General features: G+C 45.4%; 1 protein-coding gene and 1 long non-coding RNA gene across 2 annotated transcripts; both read right to left on the bottom strand.

The window, feature by feature from the left end:
• Window positions 1–1728: 1728 nt before the first annotated feature.
• On the bottom strand, window positions 1729–5240 carry LOC123411620 (probable alpha-1,6-mannosyltransferase MNN10). Its single transcript, XM_045104585.1, has 5 exons — window positions 4695–5240; window positions 4550–4582; window positions 4326–4416; window positions 3683–3938; window positions 1729–2368 (listed from the first exon to the last, which is right to left on the bottom strand). Exons 1-5 carry the CDS (start codon window positions 5139–5141, stop codon window positions 2320–2322), a joined length of 876 nt encoding a protein of 291 aa, XP_044960520.1. The 5' UTR covers window positions 5142–5240; the 3' UTR covers window positions 1729–2319.
• Window positions 5241–11487: 6247 nt separating this feature from the next.
• Window positions 11488–12946, bottom strand: LOC123410739. Its single transcript, XR_006613094.1, has 2 exons — window positions 12494–12946; window positions 11488–11920 (listed from the first exon to the last, which is right to left on the bottom strand). It is a non-coding gene; the product is annotated as an uncharacterized LOC123410739 (long non-coding RNA).
• Window positions 12947–16888: the final 3942 nt, after the last annotated feature.

Raw genomic sequence — 16888 nt, forward strand, 5'->3', positions numbered from 1 at the left:
GAACTGACGACGCCTCAATAACTGCGTGTGCTGCTAGCCACTACAACCTTTTTTTTGGGGGGAATGCTAGCCACTACAACTAAACATGATATTCACTCTAACATAAAAATTACTCAATTGTTTTGAACGCATTTAAAAACACGAACAAAATGTTGGAAAATGCGAACAAAATTAGAAATTCTAAAATAGCTTTTGAATTGCAGGAACAAAACTTAGGATTTCTTCAGGTTTTTCAGTATTTCAGGTAGTACCAAGACGAGTGCCTTGGGCACGGCCAGGCCACGCCGTCGCCGTTTTGCTGGTTTACATGGACAAGATGCAGAAGCGAGTCATATCGACAAGATGGAAAGAACATTAAAAGGCGATGATGCCGCATAGATACTAACTAATGGGTGCCCATTGTTGGCCACGCGACGAACACCAAGGATTTCCTCCACCATCCACGCAGAGGAAACTTATTTAGGTGAAAACTACAATTATTTAGGAACGAAAGGAGTAGAAAACAATAGACTCGAACTACGAACAAATCATGGGTATCATCTCGGAGCCTATGTCTTTGTATTCCATGGATCCAGGTGATACACACAACCATATACTTCATGTGCAGAACCAAATCCGCATTCTCAAAAACAGGAAGGGCAAGGGGCGTTTTGCCAGCCAGCATGTCTTCATCATAGCTGACGCCGTCTAGCCGCTGCTAGAGGAGATAACTTTGAAGCTCATGGTGACCCGCGGCCCCGGAAGGCCACCGTCGGCACCGCGGGCCTTGCGGTAGACGAAGTCCGCCGCCGTTTTGCTGGTCGAACGACCTCGACATGGCACGAGCAGATCTTTTCTTCCTGGTACCTGTCAAGGAAGAGGCGGTCGACATGGTGAGGTCGTTCAACCGGCAAAAACACCGGCTCCTCGTCGGGAAGCTCATCGTCATGCTCATCCCTTCGAATGATGTCTGGTCATGGCATGACAGCAAGGACCTGGAGCATATCAACCATCATATTATGAACATGTCAACTGTCAGATTGTTAAAAGTATTGCCTCGATCTTGGCATTCAGAACTAGGACATCTGCAAGACCACGACATCTGTATAACTAGAACACACTTGAAACTTACTTGTGCGAGGTTCTCAGAAGTCCGAGCTCTGCTTCATGAGGAAGGCCCTTGCGTGTGTTGTCGGTGTGTGTGTAGGTGGGGATGGGGAGAGGAAGAAGTTCCGAAGGAGGCGATACGAAGAGGAGGCTCAGTGGGAGGGGAATGTGATTCCGATGACATGGGCGCCTGATCTCCACTCCTTTCTTCTCCGGTTCGAATCACGGCAGTACATCAATCATTCATTCAATCCATGTAATGCTTTCTTGCTCTATCGTCTCCTCCACTCCTTTCAGACATATCAGTATGTCACCACCCTCGGGTTATTAAGCTGGGTTGTGGGTGTTTCAGTGTTTGGGATACAACTTCAACACCATGTGGTGGGTGGGTGGGTGCTGGAGTGATCTTTTGTGGATTAACATAGTAACTTGCCATGCTCATGAAAAGAAAACCCTGTACAGTCACGCAATTTAACCAATTCGTGCAGATGAAGGAAATTTTAAAGGGGACTGGAATACAGAAAAGCACACAAAAAACAAAAATAGAAAATAATAGGGTGATGGCAGCATTGCTAAAGAAATGTGTGCCACCACATTTTCTAGCCGTCAGATCCGATCGGCCTCTCGGGACAGTTGCGAGCATGGAAAACCAGGTTAGATTGAGCAGGTGAAAAGAACATTTACATGGAATGATGCCGTACAGAAATTATCAGGGGCTGACTGTCAACCGTGGACGACCATGCGATGAACATGAAGGATTTTTCTCCACCATCCATGCCGAGGGAACATGTGAATGGAAGAGATGGCTAGGACAGACACAACATTTTAATAGACATGGTTACCGAACAGGCAGCAAAAGATGATTCTGAAACACATACCGTGAGAATTACGTGTGCTGCTAACAGAAGCAACCAACTGATTCACACAATTTGCCCTGGTGTCAAATTAACTGCCGGGAATGCAGGTGTAGATGTATGGGACTATGGGATTGCAACTGACAAAATCAAAAGGAGATGAATGAGGGAGGGGGGAGTTAGAAGGTGCTACAAACACCCATATCAGAGGTCAGATGGATGTGGAGTCAGATGGATGGCAGTCTACAACATATGTAGCAGAAAAAACCAGATCCTCCACATAAACTTTTGGATCCTCGACAGATTGTTTTAAAATTGGAGTAATTATCCTCATGATGGTGTTATCTCTCTAAGAACTTTTGATGTCCAACCTCGCTTGTCATTCAGGCCAGCAAAATGAACCATGAAATCTCCATCGGAATAAACCCCTGCACAATCAACATACAATGAGCAACTATTGGCAGATCATAATGGCAATGTATGAAGTAAGTAAGTAACAACACGAAATTACTACCTCCGTCACGGTTTAGAAGGCACGGTTAAGTTTGTGTGCATTTCCACAACGCACAAGGTTTAAGGCGCATTGCATTTACTCCTAGCAGCTAACTACTACTCCGTTGTACTACTTCTATATGCATGCGTAGTGTGAATGCTATTTTTTAACTCATTTTATAGTCAATCAATAACCACCTAGGTTCTAGAGAATTTCCATGCACGCCTTCTAAACCGTGACATGGGAGTAGTGAAAAATTTAAAAATAATCATGATCCGAGCACCAAACAGACATACAACATGGATAGTATTCTAAAAAGAATCCAGGAGAAATATTCAGTTCCTCAAACATAGCTTTAAATTTTCAATTTCCAATTTATTTGTGTTATGATAAATGAAAAAGGAGAAAATTGTTGTCAGTGGTGACTTCTCTGTTTTTTTTGGCCTGTTTCTATAACTTAGAATATGTCAAGGACTTGTCCTTTTAGTTTCTCCTAACACGAGTCAAGTTTGAAGTTGACACTTCGAACAGATGTTTGATTAACTAATGTGCACCTTATAAATTCATCCAGGCCTAAAATTTCATATTTTCACGAAACGGATACTTGCACCTGATATCTACCACACATAACAGGCAAAACTTCTTCTGAAGAAAGGGAGTCTTTACTTGTGTGAATGGCTTGCTTCAGTTAACAACTGAAATTTGGTTATAAATTAGTAAAGCAGTGGCCAACAGGAATAAGGTGACCAAGAACAAACCATTGTTTGGTTGGTTATAAACAATCGACATGTGCTCAAACACTAGGCGTATGTTACATATGACATTTTTCTTGAGAGGACTGTACATGAATTGGCACTTTGGCAGAGAACAGTACATGTCATCTTTCTTGTTCATGAGTAACAGACTCCTGATTTAACTCAGATTCTGTTTCTTTAAAGTGGGAACAGTCGTGTATTCAGAAACATTACACTTCAACCACATATATCATGTACTCAATTCCAAATATCAGCGCACCGTTTAGCTAGTATTGACTGACAAAAGGCACATGTACCACTTCAGTTTGCATCAGCTATGTTAACTTTTGGCAAAGCCAAGAATTAATATGAGCATAGTAGATTACGAGATAAATCTAAAGAACTCTTAGTTGGTCCAGTCTTCATTCTAAAACGAGTGCCTCTTTCACTTTCGAATGTAAATAATTGTAGAATCCATGGAATGAATAGTGAATAAGCATATCAGGAAACCTTTCCATGTAGTGGACGGGTGGAAGATCAGGCGGTGAACTGATTTCCATGTAGCAACCCAAGGGTATGAGTTGAAGAGGCACTGCATTTTTGCTATACGGACGTGTGCTTGTGTTTCTTCAGGTGACAAGTGACCCACGATATGCTTCAGTGCTGCATTATCCCCACTTTTTGTGGAGCCAAATTGTACAAATGATGTATGGTTCCACCATGTATCCAAAAATCTCTCGCTCCATTTCGACCTCCTTATGAAGAACAGTCCTACATGAGGAGCATGGTTAACATTTGGTGGATGAGATGTCCATATCTTATTTTGTGCTGAACCTCCTGTCTATAAGAACGGCAGTGTAAGATTGTGAACTATAACAACGAAATAGTAAGAACAGTGAAATGAATTATTATGGATGTATCTTTCCAAGTATGCTTCCCTAGGGCCTGGTGGGACTAGGCTATTAGTAACATGTGTTCCTTGATTGGTTTGCTCTAGCCCACAAGTATGGATCAGCCTCATTATACAAATGGGTCATACTAAACTACCATATGCATATTCTGAAGATACAGTAGTAGGTGAGCAGACATTTGTCAGAATGATATTGAGTTTGACAAACACAATAAATTAAAAATGAACAATGTGCAAGCTTCGCCTACCGGCATTAACCCCATTGACATCCTCCGTCAGAATGAGATCAGGCGATGCATCAAAATCACTATGCCCAATCACCGAGAACAAAATCCTCTCCTTCAGTAGTAGTACAAGGAGTCAAGAGAGAAAGAACTATATTATTAAATAAATAAGCAAGTCAAAGGACCTCCAGTATTTCTTGCAAAACATATTGGTTGGAACAGGATTCCATGTCAACCATCAGACTTACCAAGGAGATGCCAGGGTTGGTAACCACCGTGTCCTGAAACCAAGGGTCGATTAAGAACCATCAGATAATACTGTACTATTTTCTTAGTGTAGGAGAGCATAAACCAACGGGGGAGGGGAGCGGTGGCGCAGCCGCGGCGACCCACCGCGTCGTTCCAGAAGAGCCAGTGGTGGCGGCGCAGGCGGGCGCGGAGGGCGAGGACCTTGCTCCAGGCGGGCGGGCGGCCGGGGTCGACCGCGCCGGGGGGCAGCGCGGCGAGGCTGTACCCGTGCGCGGCCGCGTAGGCGCGCTTGTTCCGCGCGGTGGCCGCCAGCACGCCGCGGAAGGACCGGCCCCGCGCGCCTCGGCCCGAGAGGCCCTCGTCGGAGAGCGTGACGATGGAGAAGCTGAGACGCTGCCCGGGGAGGGCGCGGTGGTCGTCGGCGAGGGGAAGGCACCGGCGGCCCAGGGAGTTGGCGCGGCGGAGGAGGACGGCGGAGAGGGGCGGGAGGGGGAAGAAGAGGAGTAGGAGCGGGAGGAGGAGGAGGAGGAGAAGGTGGCGGTGGCGGAGGCGAGGGCGGTGATGCGGGGAGCGGCGCTCCCGTGCGGCCATCTCAGGTCGCCGCCGGTGGCTGAGATGGGTGGTAGAGCAAATCAAGCAACGATTTTTGCTTTGCTCATGTGATTGGCAATGGCATGTTTGTTTGTGCTCTGTTCCGAACAGTGATGCACTCACTGAGCTTGATATATGTAATAACTCCAATTTCAAATCAAGATAGTTCGAACTTTTGCGTTTCTACCTCACACAATTGAACAACATTTCAAATGTAGAAGTTTTCAATTTCATTATTTAAATATAACTTAGGCTCTCGCCGAAGAGCACAGGCTGAGTCGTGTCCGGCGAAGGGATGGTGCATGGCGGCCTAGGGAGTTGGGGTGGCGGAGGAGCATAGAGAGGGGGAGAAGGTGGTGGTGGCGGCGGAGGCGAGCACGATGATGGGTGGTGTGGGGCACCCGTGTGGCCATCTAAGGTCGCCAACAGTAGGTGTCACTGGTGCTAGTAAATCGAGCAACAAATCTTAGCCCAGAGCAACTCCGATGCAGTTTACCTAAGCGGCTGCAAATATTCACTGAACTGTCCAGACATTTTTTATCCATCCAACATGGCTCACCTAAAATGTGGGTGTCAGTTTGGACGGTTGAATCCCGCAAACCGACACCAGACTAGGGGCAAATTGGGAGGTGGGTTCAGACGTCCACCACGTCAGGATCACGCATTCTCACAATCCCGCCATTACTCCCCTCCGAAAGCTCGCTCCTCCGGCTACCTCTGCACCGATCACCGTCACCATACGGTCTGCCATTGCAATTAGTTGATCATGATGTTCGTCATCCCGCCGGACCTCAAGGTTGCTGCCCACAAGGTTATGTCCACTCTCCGCCAAGGTCGTCGCGCCAAAAAAAAGAACATGGAGAAGGCAGTGGCGGTCGGTGAGGCTGGACCTCGTCATCGACGACACACCATTAGACCGGTACCGCCCAGGCAATCGAAGGCACAACCCACCTAGTACAAGCCGCCCCTACTACTAGTATGCCCAACACATCGGTCATTGAGTCCTTCACCTCTGGCCATCCAGCGTCGTTCAACATCGACCTCAACAACAATTACGTCTTAACGGTGTTGTCGACACTTGTCTGGTTGCGGATTACCGCTCTCAAGTTCTCGTCCATCGGTACCCGGTAACCGTTTGCCAAAATGCATCAACCACGTGTGACAACAGCAAACGACGAGGCGATGATGAACATCATCCATGACGGAGGCGGCTACAAAGACAGACAAGCGGATGACTCCTAGTCGGACTTTGAGCTGAACAACCACTGGCCATTGAGCTGAACAACCACTGGCCATCGGGTGCCAACCAATGAAGAAGAGGGGAACCACGTACTCGAACAAGGAGGATGAATTGATCTTTGATGCATCGTTGGTCACTAGTGCTGATATGTTTCAATGCACAGATCAAAAGGGCGCAAGACATTTTGGCATAGTGTGCAGATTTGTTTCATGAGAAAAAGTGTTACGATCCATATCACACGGAAGTGATTCATAATTGCAATCAAAAATTTGCTAGCCCATCGATGTTACATAATTCGGTAGACCATCAATAAGTTTTCAACTCAAACAAACAAGTGCAAAACCTGTGGCCAAGTGGTGTGTCACTGCTCGAGCTCGTAAATTTTATGGCTCGTTGCCCTGTGTGTTGGTCATTTGATTGATTTGCTCAACATTTGAACTTGCTAGCCATGTCATTGTATTCATTTGCTAGCCCCCGGGCATGTGCACGTTGTACCACAAGACAGAGAAGAACTTCATATTTGTGCATTGTCGGGTGAAATTGAATGGTCAAAGCAAGTGGCTCAACGTCATTGTCAATTCCCTCAAGACCGTCATAGCCAATGAAGATGAAGGTGTCGATCCAACAAAAGAAATGCTTGGTATGGCCATCCATGTGCCAAGAACCGAGGAAGGAAGTGGGAGGTGGAGAAAGAGAACCGAGAAGGGGCGACGGTCAAGCTGATGAAGAATTTTGTGGTCATCAAGGCAAAGAAAGAGGAAGAGGCTGCCAAGCACAATGACGTGAAGGAGGGGAAGAAAGTGGAGAGGTTTGACATGTTCATGAAAATCAAAAAAAATCTTAAGCTCGAGGAGCAAAAGATTGCTATCAAGACAGAAGCCGAGGTGCAAAAGATATTTGTGAAGGTGGCGGTCTTGAGTCCCGATGCGCTTTAATGCATTCAAGAGGTGGGCGTTCGGTATAAACCAAAAATTCGGTTTCTACCATTTGGTTTTTTTTTTCTTTAATTCTTTCAACAAAACTCAAAACCGAAAATAGCAATGCAAAATAGGTAATCGAAAATTCGGTTAACAAAGTAAATCGTTGTGGTATTCGGTTAATATCGAAAGAAGCATGCTTTGCGTTATTCTGGTTAGAGTGCAGAAGTGGCACACTATCATATACTCTAGCTGAAAATATTTGCCTCATCTTCACATTTGTACCATTGTATCGGAAAATTTGACAAATCGAATGAGTGTCAAACAATTCAGTCTCCAGAGGTACCATCTCGAAACAATTCAGTCTCCAGAGGTACCATCCTACTCATCAAACGGAAATCTTACATGCGAACCAAATTTGGACATTTTGAGTAATAATAATGGTAAAGACAGTGGACGAAGCATAGGTGAATGCTCTACAATAGCAGTACATCTACAATAGTTATATGTACTACTCCCTCCGTTCCTAAATATAAGTCTTTTAAACGATTTCACTAGAGGACTACATACGGAACAAAGTGAGTGAATCTACACTTTAAAATATGTCTATATACATCTGTATGTAGTCCTTTAGTGAAATCTCTAAAAAGACATATATTATGGAACGGAGGGAGTACATATTACTTCAGTGACAGCAACAATGCACCATAAGGACAAAGGAAGTAAATCATAGGATAAATTGTGTACGCTGAGATTTATGTAGATAAAAATACTCAATATAACTACCAAGTAGTCAACGGATAACAATGTCCACATTAAGAAGCTATTGACTGGTTTTATTCCATCTTGACATCGACATTGATCTAGAATGCATTCTTTCCCTCTTAAATTAATAAGATCGGCCGAACTGAACCGGCCTTGCAAGCTACCATCACAACAATTAACCTAGATGTAACACTATATGTAGAAAAGGCATAGGGATCAGGCAAATGGAAGTTCTACATATTGCTTTTCTTTCTAGGTCTCACAACAGTAAACTTGAATGGTAAGCCTCGCTTTCAGCAGAAGTTCTACAGATTGCTTTGCTTTAGAAAGTCTCAGGTATGATTCTTTACATAAGGTCAGCAAACATAACTATTCAGTGTGATGGTTATGAAAGAAAATACTCCCTCCGTTCCAAAATTCTTGTCTTAGGTTTATGTACAAATGAATGTATTTAAATACAAAAACGTGACTAGATACATTCATATTTAGACAAATCTAAGACAAAAATTTTGGGACGGAGGGAGTAGTACATAAGTTGTTGGAGCTCAGTGGATTGTCCTCGCCATCATACTATAAATTGACTTGTGCATCAACCTAAATACTTATGCATGTGTGAATAGCAAGGTAGTATAAGGACACCACGATTAAGCATGTGAAAAATAGCACATTTTAGGCATCAGTGTCAACTGATCTCTCCAATACGATTTTAATTTCAAAAATAGAAATGATAAGGTTTGTTTTTCTCAAGTTAAGGATATAAAATGCAAGAATAAAGAGATAGTGTTAGTCTTTGTTCATCATCTAAGAGGCAGGTAGTCCAGCTATACTAGATCCAATTGAAAAGGCCAACAATAATAAATAGCTAAGTTGCTCACTGCTCACGGCTTCATAGATATATTATCCATGGCTGCCACGGTCTCATTGCACCTAAATCAAAAACAACAACTTCACATGATTCACCAATGACAAGGTTGCATCATACGTAAGTCAAAAGGATGCACCATGCATGGACAGAAAAAATTATGCACATTCCATAATTAACCACTACCAAAATACCAAATAATTCAGGTGCCCCCCGAATCAATAAGAGTGGAACCTAGAGCCTTCATGAACTCTAAGACGGTAAGCTGCCGGTATGGATCTAATGTATCATTAGACACATGAAGAGGCACATTTTTCATAAAAACACAAATCATTGGGTTGGGTTGTTTCGTACCTGAAATTAGAAAATAAGTCAGAACTAGAAACAGAAAAGAATATCACTTATGCTCACACCACCGACAAGTTTCCTTTTAGGACCTACTACACCTACACCACCAATTTGTTATCCTTCGTGCACTTGAAACCTTCTAAGATTAGATCATCACTATTAACCATAGTAACCTGAAGAAAACACAAGATTGTAATTTCCTCATAAAAGAATTTTGTGTAAAATAGTCAAAACCTTATTAGAAGGTCCTACTTCAAATGTTGCAGCCTGCAGATCTAAATTAATCAGGATATCATAGAGGATTAAATCTTACACTACAAAGAACAAGAGTTTAAGTAAAGAGACAGAGAAGTGAGACAAATAACTTCATTAATCATTCAAGCGACATGAACGGAAGCCCCATGTCTGGAAGAGGAAGTGCCGAAATATAGTCAAACCAATCCCTTCCTTTACACGGCTGAAGTCCTTTAATAACACCAGACTGAGTAATGAAGTTATTAATAACTGGCTTATCAGGTTTGATCACATGGATATTCCTCAACATGTACTTGGAGTCTTGGAGAGCAACAATAGTACAGTAATCATTGAACTGTCAAGCGTAACCTACAACAAAAGGAGAAAGTGTATACCAAGTTAGCAGGGACTACAAGAGAAGATTGGTATACTTGTTTTGGACTCATTTTACCTTATTCAATAAAAATGCTGCATGCATCACTCGATGCAGAGGCCGGGACGATACCTCCTTTTCTAAAAAAACAAGAGAAGATACCCATGCAATGATAAATTGAAGAGTCTGAACAGACAACCAAATAAAAGTTGGCAACAAATCACCATGCAGCTGAGATACCATAAAGCAAAGCAAGACGTGCATATGAATTATGACAACTTCGATGGCGTAACCATCGCACTGAAATCTGGATCGGACAATTATAACAGCAAATAACTATGAAAATGACGTCAGCCCAATAGTTCAGACAATCTCACGATGGTTAAAAAGGCACATTTAAATAATTCACACTCAAAACTGACAATTAACAGCAAAACAACCGTGAAAACAACGTTGTGAGATTGTTGTGTGGGTCGGTGGCCTAACCTCGGCGCCCCACCACCTCCTCCCCAGCTTGTTCTGGTTGCGCCCGGCCGACGGGAGAACCTCCTACTCCAACAAAGGCATGGCTCGGCATGGGCGGAGAAATTAGATCTTAACCCATACTTTACTTTTCACTTTGATCATTTGCCCCTTCCACTGAGATTGACAAGTGGGGCCGGGTCCACTTGCCATTGACACAATCCTGGGGCAAATCAGCCAAAGTTGCCGGAGGGGGCCGCAACAGAGTCCCCAAAGGAGATGAAGGTGCAGTTGTCGCACATCTATCCGTTGGAGGACACAGAGATCGTCGAAATCTCCAACGAGGAGTGCATAGTTTATACATAGTACCTAGTTTTTTATGTTTACATGCTTTTGTATGAGAATCTAGTATGAAATGTCCGGATGCAGCAGTGTTTATTTGGGGCGTGTCTGGTCACTCGCGTCCGCGGACATTTGAGGGGTCATTTTTGTAAATTCCGGCTGTAGATGCTCTTCTTTGAAGAGTGTGGAGGTTTTTTGTTACTGTTTTTGTTGTTGTTGAACTACTCCCTTCGTTCCTAAATATAAGTCTTTTAAGAGATTTTAGATGACTATATACGAAACAAAATGAATGAATCTACACTCTAAAGTATGTCTATATACATCCGTATGTAGTCCTCTAGTAGAATCCCTAGAAAGACTTATATTTAGGAACGGAGGGAGTACATTGTTATTATGGAATAAAAAGCTGGGCTGTTAGAGCTTGTTCTCTAGAAATATAAGCTGGAAAAGGAAAGTGTTCTTCTGCTCTCGAGTTCAAATGAGTTTGGATGAACAGTAAAATGCACTGGCAATCGCAGGCCAAGCAGCTCGACGAATTGCTATGCTACGCAGACATCTTTGGGACAACTAAATTTACCACAAGAACGTTCGATTTGCTACATCAGATTTTTAACTTTACGGTAAAATAAAAATACCAAGGCAGCAAAAAAAAAAAAACACTATATACCGAGGGATTAGGTGCGGCCTTTCACGCCCGTGCTTGTGTCTGTGTGTAACCTCCTTGAACATGCTCACGTCAACAGGTGTTCTGGGCGTGGCATTTTCTGTACAGGTTCAAACCTTAACGAAAGAAGAAAGAAAAAGAAGCAACCAGTAATAGCTGAATCTGCAGCCGCGGACAAAGCACAAGCAAAATGATATGGTGATCAGATCATCAGAAGAGCTAATATGTTGGTCCATTTGGACATGTCCAAAGTACGTGCTGCTCCACTTCCAACGATTCGTTGGGATCGATATCTATGTATCATCATCTTGTTTTCGGACTGCGGCTGCATTTGTTCGTGTCCTTCCCGGAAATCGCAGCCGTGGTTGCGGCTACCACGGCTGCAGCAACCGCGCCGACCTTGAGGCCTCCCGTGAGCTTCATGGCCCCGGCCATCTTTGCGAAGGCCGCCGCCCCCGCCATCTTCGACCTGAAAGCCATGGTGCGTTCCTGGGGCGGCTGTTTCAGAAAATGAGCAGCGAATTCAGCAGCGACCTCCTGTTGTTATATGTGCATGTTGTTTCTTCGAGTGCCTGTTTAGAGCATTCATGTAGCTAGAGTTAGCAGAGAAGAGGCTTAAGATGTTTATCATGTGCCGTGGCCATTTGTACTCACAACATGAGATAGCTGAAGATATAGACAATTGACCAAGGAACGGCAGACTGAAATCATTTCTAGACTAGAAAAGTTTTGTTTCAGGCACTTATAGAGTTGTAGAGTGTTCGAAACTTCGAATACAGTGTATATATCACCCTTCTTCACCAGCTTAAGACATGTGCACAGGAAACAAAATTTCCGACTACCAACTCTGCTGCGGACAAGCTCGCGGGATGAACCTTTCTTTCAAGTGCTAGACTAGATACAACAAAACAACCAAATATCTTAAGACTTGGCCGGGTACACAGGAAACAAAATTCCTCCCTTTCCAAAAAAAAAAAAGGAAACAAAATTCCTGACTACGAACTCTGCTATGGACTGAGCTCTCAGGATGAACATTTCTTTCAAGTGCTAGATCTAGAGCAGGATCCAGCAAAACAACCAAGTGCTGTCTACCTAGCTGCTAGCTGCTATGGAGGAAGAGAGTCTTAGGTAAGAATGATCCATACCTCGACCAGGAAATCAGGAAGAAAAACCAGCCGTGGAGCTGCCGGCCGGCTCAAGAGAGACAGACACCTTCACCTTGGACCTCGATCGCGAGGAAGGTGGGGGAGGAATGTTTTTGAGTCAACACGGAAAGGGGCGGTGAGAGAGTATGAGCTAGTAACGGGGAGGCTTCTCAAGTCTTTTGGGGTGGGTGGGGGGCGAGCTAGGGAGAAGCTGTTGAGTGAACGATCCCTTTGAGTTCTTCATGCTCAAACGGACCGCACCGCAGGTGCATGCACCTCCCTCTATTCGTTCTCCCACCTGCTCCTCTACGCCAAGGGGAAGGGCCGGACACATTCCATGTCCATGGAGAAAGCAGGCATGTGCCCCAATCAACGAGCTCCGTCGCACAGCTGCTCCAGCCACATGCATCTGCGGAAAAAACAGTTCTCGGTAAAACTATGAAGCATGGCTATAAATTTTCTGTCGAGACACAAAGTGAGCACTACAATTTGAACTCTCAATGGGTGAAGATGATCATACACGCATGCAACCATCAACAATTTTAAAAACAAGCCGTGATGTAGCAACAAATACTACTCCCTCCGTTCTTAAATATAGGTCTTTTAAAAGATTTCACTAGGATCTACGCATACAGAGCTAAATAAGTGAATCTAAAGTATGTCTATGTATATCCGTGTGTAGTCCACTAGTAAAACCTCTAGAAAGACTTATATTTAAAAACGAAGGGAATTATATATTGAATATCCTCCTCTCTCCTATTGGTGAGAGAAGTCATTGTGCTTATCCCCACTTGTAGTAATAAAAACATGCATCAGTCTCTGCCTGCCCACGCATCTTCATGCACTAGCTACTCATTCAGATTAATTTATTGTTACTAACTTATTGCCCCGCCCAAGCATTTTCTAGTCTAGCTAAAGAATCCTTTATTCACCATAAAAAAAATCGTTAGATCAGGCCAAAACGTGTTAACATGTAAACCTTCTGATGTGGTACAAGCCTGGCACGTCCAGCCCTAGTTTTTAGGATCACCAACCGCAGCCCAGGCCTGCGTGCCTATTCCATCGGGGATTGTCTGTTATGCATAGCTGTTGTACCATGTTGTAAGTTTGTAACTCAGTCATTCAAGCAACAATCTATAATTCTACTAAACGTTCACATCAATCGGAGCTGTCATCAGCTACAGAATAAGCCTCCTCATGGGAGAAGCTTGCTTTCCATCAAGGTACATTCATCAAAGGTTGTTGTTGCTGAACCAAAAGACCGTTCGCCAGTCAGCATCACTTCATTCACATGCATCCACACAAATCCAAGTTGAGTTGATGACCACTCGGTTCGGCCGCATCCAAATTGCTGGGCCAACCAAAGACCGTGCACAAGACCAAAAGCTTTAGCAGTTCAGCTGTCACCTATTTTTATCTACACATGCAGGACGCCCCTTAATGATTTGGGAACATTGAGCGCGGTAGTTGGGCAAATGAGCTGGCATGCTTAGCCCAGGTAGTCATTGTTTTTAAAGCGAGCGCCTCACTGCTTAAGCGTTAAAGCGAGGCGACGCTTTAGACTGATCTAAAGCTAATGGGATAGATAATCATTTAGTAAAACATATCTATCCCAGAGGAGGAGGGGGAGGAGCTGCAGCCGGAGAGGAGAGGGAGGAGCTGTGGTCAAAGAGGAAGTTGGTCCAGATATGGAGAGGGAGCTGCTGCTAAAGGGGAGAGAAGAGAGGCAGAGGAGGGGTGGGGGAGGAGCTGCACGTTCTGATCAGTGTGCACTGTTCACATGTGAGCTCAGTTTTCTCATCCTTTTCTTTCTGTCCAGCCCATTTTTTCTGCCTAAAAACTGTGTCCCCTGCCTGACAAGTCTAAAGCGTCGTGTGTGTACTAAGAGCATTTCCAACGGCAACGCAAAAAATTCGCGCCCAATAATTTTTTTAGCGCGTCACTATAGCAGTTTTGAAGCGCGGGGACCGGAGCCTCTCCAACAGACGCGCGCTAGTGCGGCGCCCAATCCAGTCCGATCCAGCGGTCCCATCTGCAGCCGCTCAACGTTTGGTGCGCGCGCAAGCCGGCGCACCAAATATGCTGCGCGCGCAGCGTTTTGCGGCTTCTGCTGGAGCAGTCCGGCGCCCAAAAAACGAATCTTTTAGCGCGCGGAGCAGTTTTTGGGCGCCTGTTAGAGATGCTCTAAGAGCATCTGCAAGAATCGCGTTTTAGCGCGAAAAAAAAAAAGTTGCTCCAACGGTCGCGCGATAAACGCGCGCGCGGTCGGAATCGGCATCGCGTGCTGCTTATTTCGTGTGTCCGCTTCGACGCGCTGCACACTCGAACGCTCGCGTCGTTCTCTTCACTTTCGCCCCACTGCCTCACCTTCGCCCCGCCGCGCGCCGCCGCCGATGAACTGCCCGATGGACGCCCCCGTCAGCACCCCCTCGACCCCTACCTAGAGCCGCGACACCTCCGCTGCGGCCGCCGCCGCCGCCGTCGCCGCCTCAAATCCTAGCGCTGGGAGCTTTGGCTTCGCCGCCGCCGCCGCTCCTCCAAGCACCGGCGTCGCGTGCGGCCTTTTCATGCCGCCACGGATGACCTCGTCGGCGGGTGGCCTCGCGCCGGCGCCCGCGGTGAACCCACATGCCCCCCTCTTGCAGCTCTCGAATGTGGCGTGGGCGAAGAAGGGCAAGGTTTCCGGAAAGAAAAAGAAGGTGGCAGACGGCTCCGGCTCCTCCAAGTCGTCGAGAAAGAGACTTGCAGGGCGTGTGAAGACGGCCGCGACGGCTCCCGAAGCGCCGACGAGCTCACTTGTTCAGCCGCCTGCCAACGCGGAAAAGGTGTTTGAGGAAATGCACGAAAGGTAAAAAAAATATGGAGGCAGCGCTGGTCGCGACGCTAAAACAGGCAAACCGTGCGCTGTAAACTGCATTTTACCGCGGCGTGGGTAGCGCGGTTGTTGGAGATGCTCTAAAGCAGTCAACTTTTATGTCTCCAAACATGACAGATTATATTACAGTTTATAAAAACTAGATGATCAAATTATTAAAAACTCATAATCTACTCTACCCACGCGAAAATCAGATTATGGATTACTAATGACCCATTATCATTGGAAACTTGAAGATAATTATCTACTGTCATCGCCACCGTCCTCCAAACATGTCCACCTAAATTATTACCTTTGCATAGGGTAGATATGTCATTGTACAATATAAAACCTAGATTACAGTTTATATAAACTGGCCTCCAAACATGCCCACCTAGATTATCTATACGTAATAATAAAGCGGCTATTGCTTCCGTCGGAAAACTCATCGTGGCATTTTTATAAAAAAAGCCTCTGTAATTTTTGTTATTCAACCCGCGCTCCATCATTTATCTGCAACGCAAAAGGAAAAAGCGATTCGCTGCAAAAATTATACCCGAACGCATCGCCTCCTCCCGTCGACCCTGGGCCACCCTGGCCTGCGCCCAGGCCGCCGCCACACCACTCGCCGCCGCTGCCGATTTTAACCCACCCGCCTCCGCGGCCGTACCTCTCCCCGCTCACTGCCCTTGTTGCGGCGCTCGAGCGCATCGCGTCGACCCTGGTCCACCCTGGCCTGTGCCCAGGCCGCTGCCACACCACTTGCCGCCGCGGCCGACCTCAACCACCACTGTTGTCGATCTCAACCCACCCGCCTCTGCGGTCGTACCTCTGCCCGCTTGCTGCCCCCGTTTCAGCGCTCGAGCACAGCTTCTGGATCAAATCAACGCGACAACTACATTGACTGGGGATGATGCGTCTGCTCCATGCAGAACGGCGGCGGCGGGGCGGAGCGAAGTACTTGCAGGTGGAGGCGGGCCTTCATGACTCACACGGGGAACTCCGAGGTTATGGCGCGGCAACGGCGACTCCTTATAGCCACATAGAGGCGCCTAACCCTTGTTCCCCTCATCGTATACCCTCCTCCGGCAGGAACTCATCATCTGGTGAGATCCCCTCCCCATGCCTCCAACCGTGTGCCAAGCACCGGCAAGAAATTTTGTTTTGTGGGGATTTGTTTGCTGATGAATGAATGTATTGAATGTAAGATTGTATTGTTGTAGAGACAGAGAATGGAACACCACCTTCAGTTTGTCATCTGATCCCACATTCTCTATCCCATGAGTGAAATAAGATAACAGTTCATTGATCAATTCACGTAGCCTTTTTGTTTTGCTTTGCTTGTCCCGCTTAATTTCTCATCATGGGGTATTAACAATGAACGGGTTGATTTTTCAACAAAATAGGATAGGACTGACTACATTAATTAGTTAGTTTATTATTTTAATAAATTAAAATGATTATAAAAAATTAAAAGCGTGTGGTATTTTTTCTCCCGTTGCAACGCACGGGCCCTTTTGCTATTTTTATAAATCCGATTA

Source organism: Hordeum vulgare, chromosome 7H, assembly GCF_904849725.1.
Source record: "Hordeum vulgare subsp. vulgare chromosome 7H, MorexV3_pseudomolecules_assembly, whole genome shotgun sequence".
Lineage (NCBI taxonomy): Eukaryota > Viridiplantae > Streptophyta > Magnoliopsida > Poales > Poaceae > Hordeum > Hordeum vulgare.